Below are 15,111 nucleotides of genomic sequence, written 5' to 3' on the forward strand. Positions count from 1 at the left end.
TACAAGTACATTCAAACCACGCACACACGTGCCGTAACTTTGCAAACAAACTTTAATCAGTGGGTGAACACATACTCGTATGTTCAAAACAGAAAACCAGCATCTATCAATGAAAACAAGCTTTCACCTCAGTCACTCAGAACTTTTAAAGCTGTTCAAAGTGAAAAATATTTGACAGAAAAATTAAAAACACACACACACACATTTTTCATTATGTTCTCACAACAAGGAGTGCCCCACCCATGTCAAGCAAGGCACATGGTAAACAAGGTTAAGAAGTGATTTTGTTTTATACAACTAGTTTTTACAGAGAAAGTAGCACTGTTGGATGACTGTGCAGTTTGTGAGAAACAACTCAAGCAAACATGTGGCAAAACTAAACGACCGGAAAACGCATGTATTCCTCACAAATTAAGTGCTTGGATGTCCCTAGTTTTAGTGCATCAATGTCACAGGCAATCACAGCTTTCTGGATATTACGACCGTCGGCTCGTTTGCCAAATACAACACAATTTATGAAATTATTCCTTCCCTTTCGTTTACCTTTTTAGTTTGAGGGAGCATTGTGACTGCGGGAAATTAAAGAGGAGTTCATCCTTGAGGAACTAGAATCCTTCGTTTTGAGCGAGTGCAGGGGTTTTCTACTGCAGTGTGCCTTAATCCCAGAGCTGCTTCACTCAATACATCTGTACTGAAGAAGCACAATATTATATAGTGCATGAACCAGGTATGTTGAGATTAACATGCAAGAGCCTATGTGAACACTAGATGGTGCAATATGTCCTACTACAAGTGGCAAACACGCAAGCTTATTTCCAGCAGATGCCCCCCTCAGTGTAATGTTACACTGATACGACGACTACTACTACTAATAATAATAATAATAATAATAAATCAGTTAAACAGTTAAGTCAAACCCCAAGAACCACCAGAATTATGTTCACATCTACTGAGGTTTCCAAAACAATGTGAAATGTATTTTCTTCTCACGCATTAAAACAATAGCTGCAACTAAAATTGCACTTTCTTTTCTTCTTCTTCTGTGCTCCCTAACCTGTTGAATAACAGGGCAGCACGTCCAATTAAGTCCTCAAGGTATAAAACAAGCTCAAACGCAAATAAATCAGCAAGCCATTACATATTCCTTCAGCTGAATACCAAGCCCTGCTTTTATGCACTCTAAAAATCTAATTTCATTACTATTTTTTTCTTTTTTCCAAATCTCAATCAATTATTGCCGTGCCTCGTCTGTCTCCTTTGTGAGGTAATCACCGCTGATCGCTCCCAGAAAACCTGCTATTAGTCAGTGTCAAGATAAAGCAGATTACGCAGATAAATATAATAAAAAGACACTCAGATCTGTCACCAGTCATGAAAGCAGTCTGTGTGATAAGGACGGAGGAAATTCAGTCTGCATTACTAATTAAGCCACAGCTGTGGGTTTGCGTGTATAAAGGAAATGACCTGCATGGGCTGATATCGACTGTCTACAATATATGTATGTGTACAAACCCCCTGATTTATTAATTAGTGGTCAACGTATTGAGGTTGCTCCAAAGGTACCGATCTCATGCAAGGTTTTTTTGCGTCTGGGTGAGCAAATGCACCCAAATACCCTTGAGCTTGAATTATGAGCATGTTGACAGAACACTGAATCACATATACATATATATATATATATATATATAGATACACATACATATACATACATATATATATATATATATATATATATATATATATATATATAAAGAAAAACTTCAAGTAGCGCAATTCCCATGAGTTAAGTCGGACTTTTCTTCGACATTTGTTGTATGTGTAATGACAATGGCACTCTTGAGACAACTGAAGTAGAACAGTTTCAAGATGGCCGCTTATTGCCATGCAGTCAGTATGCGTGTTACACACACACACACACACACACGCGCACACACACACACACACACACACACACACAAACAAACACACACACACACACAGCAGTTTCCGCAGCAGTCTCGTCAACAGATCAAAGGTGGGGCCTCTAACTGAGACCGTGGTCATATCGGCCCTTGATCATCGTTTTCAGTAAAGGTCCAACCTACAGAAAAAAAAACAACATTCTTAGATAGACATATTTTATTGTTTTATACACCGTCCCATCCAGACTGCATACATCCTCCCTTTGTACTAAATCAGATACTCCATAAATATTTATAGTAACTGGGCTGCGGGACGGGTCAGCCTGCCCCAGGGATTCCATCTAACAGGTGACCTTAATATGATCTGATTTAATGTTCCAGAAAGTGGCAGCGTGACATTCATGTGCGACTAACACCAATCCACCATAACATTATCTGTGTTGATGTTGTCACACATTAGTGTTTAACATTGCGCGTTTTCTTTTGGTGAAGGGAACGGAGACATTTAGCAACAGCAGGGCTAGATATGGATGTGGTCAGTTCGGGGGAAAGTTGAAGTTGAAACAGAAACTATCAAACACTTTGTGTCACAAAAGTGCACGACACAAGAGGAAAGTGTCATGGAACATTTTTCTTGTTGTTTGACAGACTTAAAGGTGTTACATCGCGGAGAATAAATCACACTTAATTGTAAAGAGAAAGAAAAATCAAAAGGCTTTTACTTCTCGAGGGTCTCCAAGTGCTTCTCCCAGCATCTTCTCAATGTTTCTCATGATGGCCACCTTCTGATGAGCCCGCAGAGGGTATTCTATCCTCCTGGGTGTGGGGGCGCCCTGAACACAGGAGTCAAACTGGTGAATAGTTGGGAAAAGAAAATACAGAGTACTAAGACAGAACAGTCAAAACGAAAAATTCAAGTTGACCTACTTTGTACCAGAAGTTTACTGTGATCGTCACACCACCATTCAGCAGTGACTCAATGTGATGCCACCTAAAGAAAATAAAGTAGACTTGTTTTACAACCTCCACTATGGAAATAACCAAATATTTATACAATGACTATAAACGTATGAATATCAACAGCTTGTGATGGTATTTATTAGGGGTGAGAACACGCTACGATACGATCACTGATGCAAGTATTTTTTTTCAATATTATCACATTATTTAAGTCACGATGCGATATTATCGTGATAATTAAGTCACAATATGATATTATCACGATATTTAAGTCACGATGCGATAACTTCACAATATTTAGGTCACTATACGACATTATCATGACACTGCAAAATACGTCGTTTTTTTACGATATCGCGATATGCAAGTCACGATGCGATACTACAGTTTTGGTATACAGAATTTGCGAAATCATATATTGCAATATACTCAGACAACAGCTCTAGTGAGAGTGAGCACTTGGCACCATCTAGTGGACTGAACTGTCAATGGATTTTTTTTGTTGATCCACAAAATCGATACAGTGAAATATCGCAATATTTTGCATGGCGATATATTATATATATATATTGATTTCCCCCACCTCGCCCCTAATATTTATGAATATTAGTATTCAAATGACATTTATAATAATACTCTTAATATTCAAAAATTGTGAGTTTCACAGTAACCTGCATGTTCTCATTTCAAATCCTATTATTTTTCATCACAATGAGTTACTGAAGTTCATAATTAGGGACTGATGCAAAAAAATTATCTCGTTATTGATTATTTTTTTTACAGATTAATAGTTTAGGGTTACCAAACTAGTATCGCTTTATAGTATCCAAGTAGCAGAGTAGCAGCAGTGACTAATCTGACTACTCTTTAGCAGTTAAGTCTCAGAAAATATACAGAAGACACCAATTTCCTGCATGTGTTGTGGATTCAAGCTCCAACACATCAGCTTTATTACCTCTGTCAAGGCGGTTGTTTTCAGCCACGTTTGTGTTTGTTTATGAGAAGCATAACTCAAATGAAATGTGAGATAGGGGAGTATATCAACACTGCAGAACCTCGGGGGCCTTGGCAGAGATTTGTGCTCTCATTTCTTTCTCTAGTTAAGAAAAATCTGTATCTAAGAAATAACTAGCTGTTTTTATAGTTAAAATAAAACAAACATTATTTAAGTATATAATGTTACTACACAATCATTTCTATAGTAAAGATTTATAGACGTACTTCTTACCAATACATAGGGATGTAAAGGACATCTCCTGGGCCCACGACTGCCTCATAGCCGACAACATTCCTAAAATTAGGAAACCTTGTGTAGTCAGGGTTATCGAAATCCACCTAAAAATGACAAATATGCATTCATTAAAACGTATGAACCCTGCATTCATTAGAAGTGAAAAAAAACATTTCATTCTTTTGTCTTTGGTTGATGACGGTAGCAGACGTTAAGTGGAGGGTAATGGAACCCCCTCTTCTGAGGCTAACTCAGCCCATTTTGGAAAATGCCAAGAAGTGGGCTGACAGCTGAGTGAGGAGGACGTTTTGTGAATGAGTTTAAAAAAATATCGTTATAATATCATATGGGGACTTAAATATCGTGATAATATGTTACTGTGGTGTCTGTTGATTCCCACTCCTCATAGACATTGACTTTCACAGAAAAAAGTGGTCTAGTTAAGTTTTAAAAGTGAGTCCCTTAGAACTAGGGGTGGAACGAACCTGTTGATTATTTCCCCCCCGATTAAATGAGTACTTGTTTGGTCCATAAAATGTCAAAAAATGCCGAGAAATGCTGAACAGTGTTTCCCAAACCTCGAAAATTATAATTTTTTTTTGTTTGTACACAAACCAAAATAAATCCGTTTCAGCAAAGAAACCAGAAAAAATTCATATTTAAGAAGCTGAAAAACCAGGAAGCTTGTTTTAATTATTAAAAATCAGTCAAGTAGATTAATCAAACTCTTGTCAAATGAGTTAATACAATTCCAATAATGAATGTAAGCTCCACGAAACTCTGTTTCTCAGCATAGTGGCGTTTAGATCTTGTGTCGCCAAGAGACATTAGAGCACAGGAAGTGGTTAGTTTTATTTCAATACAGGTGGAGGCAACAACAACGTTGTGCTAGCAGTTGTACTGCCACCAACCTGCACTGCCAGCATGTACACGCAAACACTGCCTCAGCCAAGTCTGACAATATTGATTGACAGAGCAGCCCATTTTCAGATGAAAGACACAGGATACAAAAAAGATTTAATTATTTCTCTTCATAAAGACAAAATGGAGGCAGAGCAATAACATCAACAACAAAACAACAAAAAACAAGAAATCTGCAGGTTTAACTTCACATTATTCAACCAGGATCTCTCTAGAGTTGTTGGCTTACTTGGCTCTGTCTGTCACAGGGGTGATGCACCGGGTACGGGTAAAGACACTCAAACTGTTCTGGATGGAAGAGGATGCATCTCTTGTGCCCTTTGATCTGTGCAAAGAAGTTCTGCTGCTCGTCATAATGTGCTGGTGTCACGTTGCCTGTGTTGACAGAACATTAATGTAAAAATGTAATACAACGAAAGGCGAAAGCATTTGCAGACGTGACATTTTACAGCACAGATTAAATTACTTATTCAGGATGTAACCACTGTTAAATTCCTCACCTTCCATGCCTATGAGCAGAAGATTAGATGTCAGCTGCCCCCAGTTTCTCTTGGCTTGCTGCTTGTTGATCCAGTTCCAGTTGAAACCAAGGAAGTCAACAACTATCTTCTTCCCGACAGTGTCATTCAACGTCTGCTGCAGATATACTCTGAAAGAGACGTGCAAAATGCATGAGCACTGTGGTTTTACAGACCTGAGACATGAAGTAAGTTCCAGTGCAGCTTATTTTCAACAGCGCAGTCAACACGTATGCAGGATATACGCTTGTTCAATTCTGTTTTAGTAGATTTGCCTGACATTTTACCTCTCATCTGAAAGGCTGAAAGTCATACAGCACTTAGAAATACCATGACCTGGCTGCCTGAGAAGCATTACAGACATTTAGTAAGTGATCTGTGCTTGTGTGGCCATGCCAAGTCAGGTTATAGCAACAAGCCTCTTCCCTGATCCTCCTGTCTAAATGCTTAGTCACTCTGCACCACTTTCATGTGTGCTGTGAGGGAGAACACCTATTCACTACAAAACATGCATTATCACATCCTGGTACTCTTAAGTTTGCTTCGCCCAGATACTTCGAGGTCTGATTTAAAGTGCACAGTACCTCCCCTCTCCTCCGATTTCCTCTGTTTCATGCATTTTGTCCAAAAATTCTGAGAATTTCATTTCCACACGCCTTGACTTGGGGACAAAGTCCTGAAAGTTGGACATTTTCTTCTCATCGTAATAGAGGAACTTGTGGTTTTCTGCCATGTAAACAGAGAAGTCTCCATTCCCAATGTTCTCCCGCAGGTATGCAATGTCCCAATTAAGAGCTGGATACACGAGGTTTGTGTCCGTCAAAACCACCGGTTCCTGAAAGCAGACAAAGAACATTTGAAAAATAGAACTAGTCAACTGAATGAGTCCAAAACCTCATGTAAAGGCATTTTCTATTTAAATCAACATTTAGAGTGAAGTAATGAAGTAGAAGTGCTGCTCATCTAAAATAGGAGGAGGCACATAACAGCCAATATAATAATAGAATATAGAATGAATAAATGTAGGACTGTATTATATTAAGACAAGATGTAATAATGTTGGATACTGCAATGATAAAGATAGGACCTTCTGTTTTTGGTTCACTGTGACAAAAAAAATGTAATGCATTATTTTCATTCCAACGTTTTATTGAAAACATGGAACATCCTTCATCCCTCCTCAAAACATCTCTGCTACTCACCCCTTATTACCTGGATTGTTGTCTTGCACACAAATTTGAATGATGCACTAAACTCATTACTGCAATTTAACATCTAAAAATATCTACATCACTACTTGTAACTGTTCTTTGTCTCACACTGCACTAAACCTTTAATTTGTAGTCTTACTGCAACATGTGCTAAATGAATCCATGACAACACAAATGTTTTTTTTGTTTTGTTTTTTAACGTAAACGTGAGAATTTGCTGCATCTGGACTGAACTGGAATGAGCTGAAATCCCAGCACACGCAAACGCAGCACATCCACGGACAGAGAGGTGTGTGTGTGTGTGTGTGTGTGACTGGTTTGAAGGGGCTACGTGACCAACTGAACGTAGCAAGGGGAGCGCGCTCCCGCTGTACGCGCGCCTCGCGTCGCCTGAGCGGGAGAACGTGCGTAAAATGAGTGCACGTGTGCGCGCGTCCGCGCTGACTGTGATACCGGGCAGCAGAGCAGTGCAGTGACTTCTGCAGCGTTGTTCTCCAAACCAAGTCACTTTGATCTGTGAGGGTTTAAGTTGCCACTTCCTCATGAGTCATTATTAGCTCTTCACGTCTTCATTAGTTCAGTATTACAGAAGCGCATTGTATTCACTTGAAAAAAAAAAATTTGGTTTGATTTTCGGAGTTATTATTTCTGTTTTTCGGAGTAATTTATTTTTTTGGTATGTTTTTCGGAGTAATTATTATTTTTTATTCATTCCTTTATTGAGAGATCGATGTATAACAACATGGACGACTTGTTTAGTAAGTTTTACTTTGATCTGGGTTTAAAGTCACTGGGAGATAGTACCACATAGATGGTATTAGTTTGTCGACTTTACGCAGGCACCTGAGGACTTTGGGGGTGTTCAGAAGGAAAGCCCAGACATAGCAATGTTTCTCCAGGATCAGTTGGACAGTTATGGCATGCTCCATGGATACAAGATGATGCATTTGAAATGCATTCAGGATGGCTACGTGGTGACTCAAGAGACGACAAGGAGACTGCTGAAAATATGGGAGTCACTGGCAGGTTGGAGGTTCTCGCGAGAGTTCTCGATAATTCAGAAGAAAAAAAATACTCCGAAAAACAGTAAAAAATAATTACTCAGAAAAACAGGGAAAAAAACATTAGACAGAAAAACAGAAAAAAAAGATAAAAAAAAATGTATTACTTTTTATTTCCCAAATGAACGCAATACACTTCTGTACAATATAAAGTCGGTTTTGTGTGTCATTATTAGTGGGGGGGGGGAAGGGTAAATCAGGACACAAAACCAACTTCATCAAGAGTCTCTCAAACATTTACTAATATAGTGACAACTGAGACATGGAACAGTCCAGTTTCTCCTGTCAGACAAATAACACTTGTAAATTCTACATGTTCAGTCATGCAACTCATATCCACGAGAATCTGCTCTCATCAGCTTTATTATTAGGTACACATGCTGTTCAGCTGCTTGTCAATGAAAATAATCTAAATTGCCAGTGACATGGCAGCAACTCATTTAGACATGGTGAAGATGACCTGCTGGAATTTAAACCAAGCATCACAATGTAATGGCATTAAACCAGAATGTAATGTAAACAGTCTGTATACTTTTCTAGTCTTGGTGACCACTCAAAAGCTGCTTTACACTGTCAGGAGCAACAACTTGCCCAAGGACACATTAGCATGTAGACTGGCGGAGCTAGGAATCAAACCCACAACCTTCAAGTTGAAATAAGACTCGCTCTACCACTGAGCTACCGTCGCCTGTAATGTCATATACTTTATTTCTATAGCCCTTTACAACCCACAGTTGACCAAAGTGCGTAACAAAATAAAAAGCATTACAAACACGCAGTATAAAAACACATTCATGATACCATGAGCCAAAGCATGAAAATACCACCAATTAAAAACACACAAGAAGAAAAAGTGAAATCAGAGAATAAAACTGTCACCACACTACTGAGGATTAAAAGCCATTCTGAATAAATATGTTTTAAGTTTGTATTTAAAAAAGCCCAGCCCGGCTCGGTCGCCCCACTGTTTATACCCTGACCCAGACACATCACGCAGAAGCTGGTTGGACGACCGCAAATCTCTGCCATGCTTGCAAACAGGTAAAATTTCAGTTAAATTGGCCGTAATGGAGAATAGAAAGGAAAGGTGTTTTAAGTGACGCTGAATGCACGACACAGTTGTTTGAGTATTTCAGAAAATGATTGAATTTTTCATTATATAATCGGTTTACAGACGACCTTTCCTGATCTCAAACCTCTACAGCAGCAGAGAACCACACCAGGTGCCACTCCTCGCACTTTATTAGGTGTCCTTTGTACCTTATAGTAAAAGTGGAAATTGGGTGTACGTTGAAAATGTTTGTGTCCCCAAGAGGAAACCAACAGCTAATACTCATCATGCACATAAGCTGCTTTTAGACAGGCACTGAACTCCACACTGTTGCCCACAGACAGTATGTAGGGGCTGAACACGACTACGTAAATGGCTTCTTCAGGAATTGCTCCAGGGATTCTCCTGCCACCTCCCTGAAGATTCACGTTAATGTCGGAGCGAATAGCAGGAGCTATTCACAGCACCGATCCATCACACAGAGCCTTTACTGCCATTATGAATCAGCAGACAGGAGGACAATGTTTTTAGGATTTCTCTCTCTCTCTCTTGGATCACATTTCAGGACTTCACAATGTTCACGTGGCGTCTGCCTTCGTCTTACAAAACTGCAGTGTTACTAATCATGTAAAACATTTCTCAAGAGGTGACCTTTATCACAGGTTAAATGTGCAGACGAATGAATAAAGGCAAAGAGGAGACATTTCAAATACAGTGTACTCTACTGATGGTTAAACAGAGCAAAGGGTCATTTTTCTTCTGTTTCAGAATCCAAGAACGGATGGGACAGACCGGGGAGAGGAGGAAAGCAGTTGGGTGGAGGACTTTATGCTGTGATAGAGAGATGTGTGGATCGCTTTTAAGAACTTTGAACTGTGATTAAGAACTTCAAACAGTGATAAAGGACTCTGAACTGTCGACAGGAATTTGTTTTCCTGTGGAGGGCAGCATTGTACCTCTCTGTATAAAGCCTGGCAGAAATGATAAGAAGAAGAATCCAAGAATTCTTTGTTTGAATCTGAGTGAGACAAACTATCTGGTGAAAAACTGCTGAAACCATTTGTGTATTTTCTTCTAAACAGAAAACATTCAAGGACATCGGTAAAGTTAGTAAAGCAGCAGCTCCATCAGGGTTCTCTCTATTAATCGTGATACACTGATGCGTACTGTTGGATCCAAAAATATCCAAACACAATGTCACATATCTCTTTAGGGTGAAGTGTATTTATGGCCTCATTAGTGTATAAAAAAAATAAAAATTATTACCAACTACTATTCTGCAAATTCAATTTCATGCAATTACATTAAGGATCGATACTTAAAAGTACAAAATATTCTTCTATAATATATCTTCTGTGGAACCTCTGTGTTTGATTACTCGTGCCCATGCAAATACATCTGTCATTGGTCATTGGTTTCTGGTTTGTTGCTGAATTATGTTAAGATTTTAATTGTATACAACTCTACAATTGCTCACATTTTACGTTATTTGCTTTATCTGGACAATTGTTGGGACAAATTGAGGTCAGAGGGTTCGAGTGACGTGTTACGAGCAGGGCTGGACTGGTAAGATGGCAAACCTGGCATTTATTTGGTAAGTCGATGCACTTTGAGGGAAAAATGATTTGGTTGTTTTTCACAGAGAAAACTACGTGAGCTTTGTTATTTCCTTCAGCGACTTGATTTTGAAAACACTTTTGATTTCATCCTCTTTATCTTTCCACGTCCATTCGTTTTATTTCTATACTGATCCAGGGCTACAACAAAGGATTACGGTCATAATTCACTAATCTGTTGATTGTTTTCTAGATAAATCAATCAGTGGTTTGGTCCATACATTGTCAATTGGTGTCTCCCAGACCTCGAAATTGTGATTTCTTTTTTCCAAATGTCTTGATCGGTTTTAATGATTTCTTTGTTACATGGAGCAAAGAAACAAGAAAATATTAACTTTTAAGATAAAATAACACTCAAAACCAAGTAATCAGTTAATTTAGTAATCGATTAATAAACAATTAATCATTGCAGCCCTAGATTGATCTCTCAAACAATATGTTGACAAATACAATTTGACAATGTGACACTGGTAATTGCATGTTCTCATTTATAGATGTATAAAAATTGTGTTTGATTATCACTTTTTTTTGGCAGTGTTGTTTTTCGGGCTCCACTGAAGATGTGACCAAAAACAAAATTGTTTATGTCGACAATTATCTTGATAATTAAAATGATTGTTTAAGATATTTTTTCTTCTCTTTACTGAAAATAGGAGAAACAACGTACTTGTGCTTTTAAATTAATTTTTCCACTTGGCATCGAAGGTAAGAAAATTAAGTTTTTCTCCCAAATAATCTAATAATAAAAGAAGACTTAAAACTTGTCTTTTTACTCTAGCCTTCAACGATAGCTCCTTTTTATTGCACCCTGTGCTGTGTGTTACTGTTTTATTTGCATCTTTTGTTTAATTTCAAAGTTAAAACAGCATTTTTGACTTTTTGACTTTAGACTTGTCCTCTTCATTCCACCCTGTGTTGTGCTTTGTTGTTATGTTATTTTCCTTTTATTGTGAAGCACTTTGAGCTGCAATTATACTATACAAATCAGGTTTATTATTATTATGTAAATAAAATAGTCATGCTGTTTTCTTGTAAAATGTGTTAGTCATGTGTATATATATATGTACTTTGTCATCCACAGATGCTTGTGCACTCCCTAAACTTAAATACCTGCATGTTCAAACAACATTCAGTCTGCATTTCTGTTAGATTTGTCATGCATAGACAAAAGACCAACTGTTTCTCTCTCACATACACACACACACACACAAATAAAGTTGAGATGGGAGGAGTAAGAGGATCTCTAATCATTAAAGCTCTCTGCTGCATTTCTGAGCCACAGCAGGTGTTTATGACCAGATGTTGAAGGCAAGCAGACTGCATTACTCACAGGCTTTAGTCCTAATGGGCTTTCCAGTTTTATTATACTTTCAGCAAAACACAGACAGTTTGTTAGATAAAACATGAGATATGTAGATGACTTTCTGGGCTCTAGGACACAAACATACATATTTAGTAGTTGATATTTTTTGGGGCCTATTTATTTCTATTAATTCTCAACTTCATTTATCTTTTCATATTCTGATGTCTGTGGAGGAAATCAATAAAATCATATATTGTTAAGTTTATAGGGTGCATATTCATGAAAACAATCTTTAGTTGGAGCTTGAACTTGCAAAAAACCTTTTTTTTTAAGTCATGGTCAAGTTAATTATTCACTGTCACAATAAAGGTCCTGTGTGTAGGATTTAGTGGCACCTTGTGGTGAAGTTGAACACTGCAACCACATGAATACAACAAGCCTGAAGTGTCAGGTGATATTAAAAATAATTAATACATCATTTTTAATTATTTATGTTTATATTTTTTGTTAACAGAGTTCCACTAAAGTCTACAGAAATTAAAGACGTGTACAATCACCTGATTGCATGAACTACTGTTGGGTTTTGTTTGTTTTTGTAGAACCTTTTATATTTATATGGAGGAACTGGGTCAGCTGTACAGAGGCAGAGTTGTGATGCTGGGTGAAAATACTGTTCAGTGTAGTTTGTCAGAGTAGCTTCTCCAACACACTTGGAATGGAAGGGTGAGGTTTTCAGCTGCTGCATGTAACTTCACAAATAAAGTTCACACACTGGTGCATATTTATCTGCATATTTATCTTTTTCTACATGTTTATTTTTTGTATAAAACTATTACATCGCAGCAATTTACTAGTTTCAAACAGCGATTTTTCTTCGATATAGATCAAGTGTTCAAGCCTCACAGAAACATAGAGCACTTTCATTTCCATTTCCTCTCACAATCAATGTTATCTCCTTTTACCTAATACGAACGGCAGCTATTAAAGGTTTAACTTCCAGCTTCCTCAATTTAAGATTCACGCACTTTTGTTTGGACTCATGTGTTAAACGTCTGGACATCCGTGAACTGATGAATGTGTGAAAAGGTTCAGCCAAGCACACGCACCTCGTTATTGATCAGTATCTCTGCCCGTGGGTCCGTGTGGGACATTCTGGGGATGGGTTTGGTCGGGAAAGAATATTTACGGAGCTGGGACTCGTCCCAGCCCCGGTCCTGGACGCCGGAGAACTCGGCGCCGCCTTCGCTCGCCGCCGGATCGGGCTCGACCACTGTCGCAGCTGCCATGACCGTCGACCAGCTGCTGCCTCTGTCCTCCTCCACCTCCTCTGGCTCAAAGTGAAAGCACAGAGAACGGCTTCTGTTCCGGACTCTGTCCTCACTGAGCTACAGAAGGAGGCTGAAAAACACGCAGGGCGAGCCCCCTCTTTTTTTTTGTATCCCATTCACAGTGGAGACACACGGTGAGGGGACGTGTGCGCGGTCCTGCCGCCTTCAGTCAACTGTTTACACACTGATGTTGACAGCCAGACAACGTATGACCACACGGCTCGAGGCAGGGAAATACTCACGGGGTCCGACAGCGACACCTACTGCACTGACTGACTCAACGCTCACTTGTATTAATTCACCTGCACCGCTAGAGGGAGCTGATGTTTTTGTTTTCATGACATCAGAGGCTGGGTGCAGTGTTGTATAAAGCACTTTTAAGGTGATACTTGAGTAAAAGTACAAGTATCTTAACCAGAAAATGACTTTGTCACTTTTTTTATGTAATATTACTTCAGTAAAAGTCTTAAAGTATATGTCAGTATTTCTTCTGATATAAAATGTACTTAAGTTTTAGAAGTAGAAGTAAAAGCAGTAAGGATTGAACCATGGTGGGGCTCAGTGGTAGGGTGAGTTGTCGTTCAACTGGAAAGGTTGTGGGTTCAATTCCTGGCTCTGCTCGTCTGTGTGCTTGAGCAAGACACTTAATCCCATGTTGAAGTGTGTGTGAATGGCAAAACTGTAGTGTAAAGCAGCTCATCAAGACTAGAAAAGCTCTGTATGAATACAGACCATTACCAACTCTTCTTCTTAACGAGTCGCAGATAGAGGAAATGTAGTAGAGTAAAAGGAAAAATTGCTAGAAATATAAATAAAGTAAATTACAGATACGTGGATTTTGTACTCGTACAGTGACAAAGTATTTGTACTCTGTTAAATTACAACACTACCTGGGGGCCAGTGAGCTTGACTGGTCAGGAAGGGTTTATGAAAAAATCAACCATTTAGTATAAATGGTGATATGCATTTCTTTATATTCCACCATGATATTGTGATAAAGATATGATATCATGAGGGCCACACGCTTGGTTGCAGCAAGAAGACAGGTTCATGACCCAGTCAGAACAATGGAGTTTGCATGTTCTCCCCCCTGTTCTCCAGTTTCCGCCCACAGTCCACAAACATGCAGATTTGGGGATTAAGATTAGGCAAATTGGACAAATCTAAATTGAGCGTGATTGTGAGAGTGAATGGTTGTTTGTCTCTATGTGTCCCTGTGATGGACTGGTGACTTGTCCAGGGTTCACCCCACATTTAGTCCCTATGTCAGCTGAGATCAGCTCTTCATGTGGGGGATCAATGAATAAATGAATCACGTCTTCATTCTATCTATGCATTTGTTCTAAAGAAAAGAAAAAAATATATATAAATGAGGAAAATTAAACCAAATAAAGGCACTGAGTTGGCATTAAAGGGCCAATTAATGAATTCAGAACCATGCTCGTTATTGACCGCCATCTCTGCCTTTTTAACCACTTTGTGGTTCCAAATGGGCACGTTTCCACTTATGTGGACAATAAAGATAATAATTATCATTATTGTAGGTAACACACATGGTGAGTGCAGAGTTCAGTCTCTTTACATTTTGTGACTATGACCATCATGACATAGTTGTCTCACCACTATTGAGTTGCATGGTCATTACTTCATGTATATAAATCTGTTCCATCACACATGCATATGTATCAGTGATCCAGTATCATATTGTGATCACGGATGAAACACAGTCAGCCCACACTCTCACCGTGTGACAAATGAAGTCATGTTGTAATAATCGAGCAAAAACTTTTGAAATCCTGAGCCAATATTTACCAGCGGTCATCACGGCATTGATCAGTGGGAGTTCATTCATCATGAGATAGCGGCACACACTTGTACCTTGCACAGTGGGCTGATCATAGTGTCACACTGGATGGAGAACATTCTTATCAATCACATCGATTGATCAGCACTTTCGACAGATTTCCTTACTCTGCATTTTTGAACCTACATCACTGGCAGCTTCATGTA

At 38.8% G+C, this 15,111-nt stretch overlaps 1 protein-coding gene across 3 annotated transcripts; it reads right to left on the reverse strand.

Annotated features, from left to right (window-relative positions):
- Window positions 1–34: 34 nt before the first annotated feature.
- Window positions 35–13,290, reverse strand: hif1an (hypoxia inducible factor 1 subunit alpha inhibitor). Of its 3 annotated transcripts, none has more exons than XM_058651541.1 (8): window positions 12,880–13,290; window positions 6,116–6,366; window positions 5,514–5,662; window positions 5,243–5,388; window positions 4,090–4,196; window positions 2,829–2,892; window positions 2,624–2,752; window positions 35–2,080 (listed from the first exon to the last, which is right to left on the reverse strand). In XM_058651541.1, the coding sequence occupies exons 1-8, from the start codon at window positions 13,057–13,059 to the stop codon at window positions 2,024–2,026; spliced, it is 1,083 nt and encodes a 360-aa protein (XP_058507524.1). In that variant the 5' UTR covers window positions 13,060–13,290; the 3' UTR covers window positions 35–2,023. The 3 variants fall into 3 exon arrangements, with proteins under 3 accessions (XP_058507524.1, XP_058507525.1, XP_058507526.1); XM_058651542.1 differs by having other exon boundaries at window positions 2,624–2,734; window positions 12,880–13,289; XM_058651543.1 differs by lacking the exon at window positions 12,880–13,290 and adding an exon at window positions 6,744–6,886.
- Window positions 13,291–15,111: the final 1,821 nt, after the last annotated feature.

The sequence above is a fragment of the Solea solea genome, chromosome 15, assembly GCF_958295425.1.
Source record: "Solea solea chromosome 15, fSolSol10.1, whole genome shotgun sequence".
Taxonomy (NCBI): Eukaryota; Metazoa; Chordata; class Actinopteri; order Pleuronectiformes; family Soleidae; genus Solea; species Solea solea.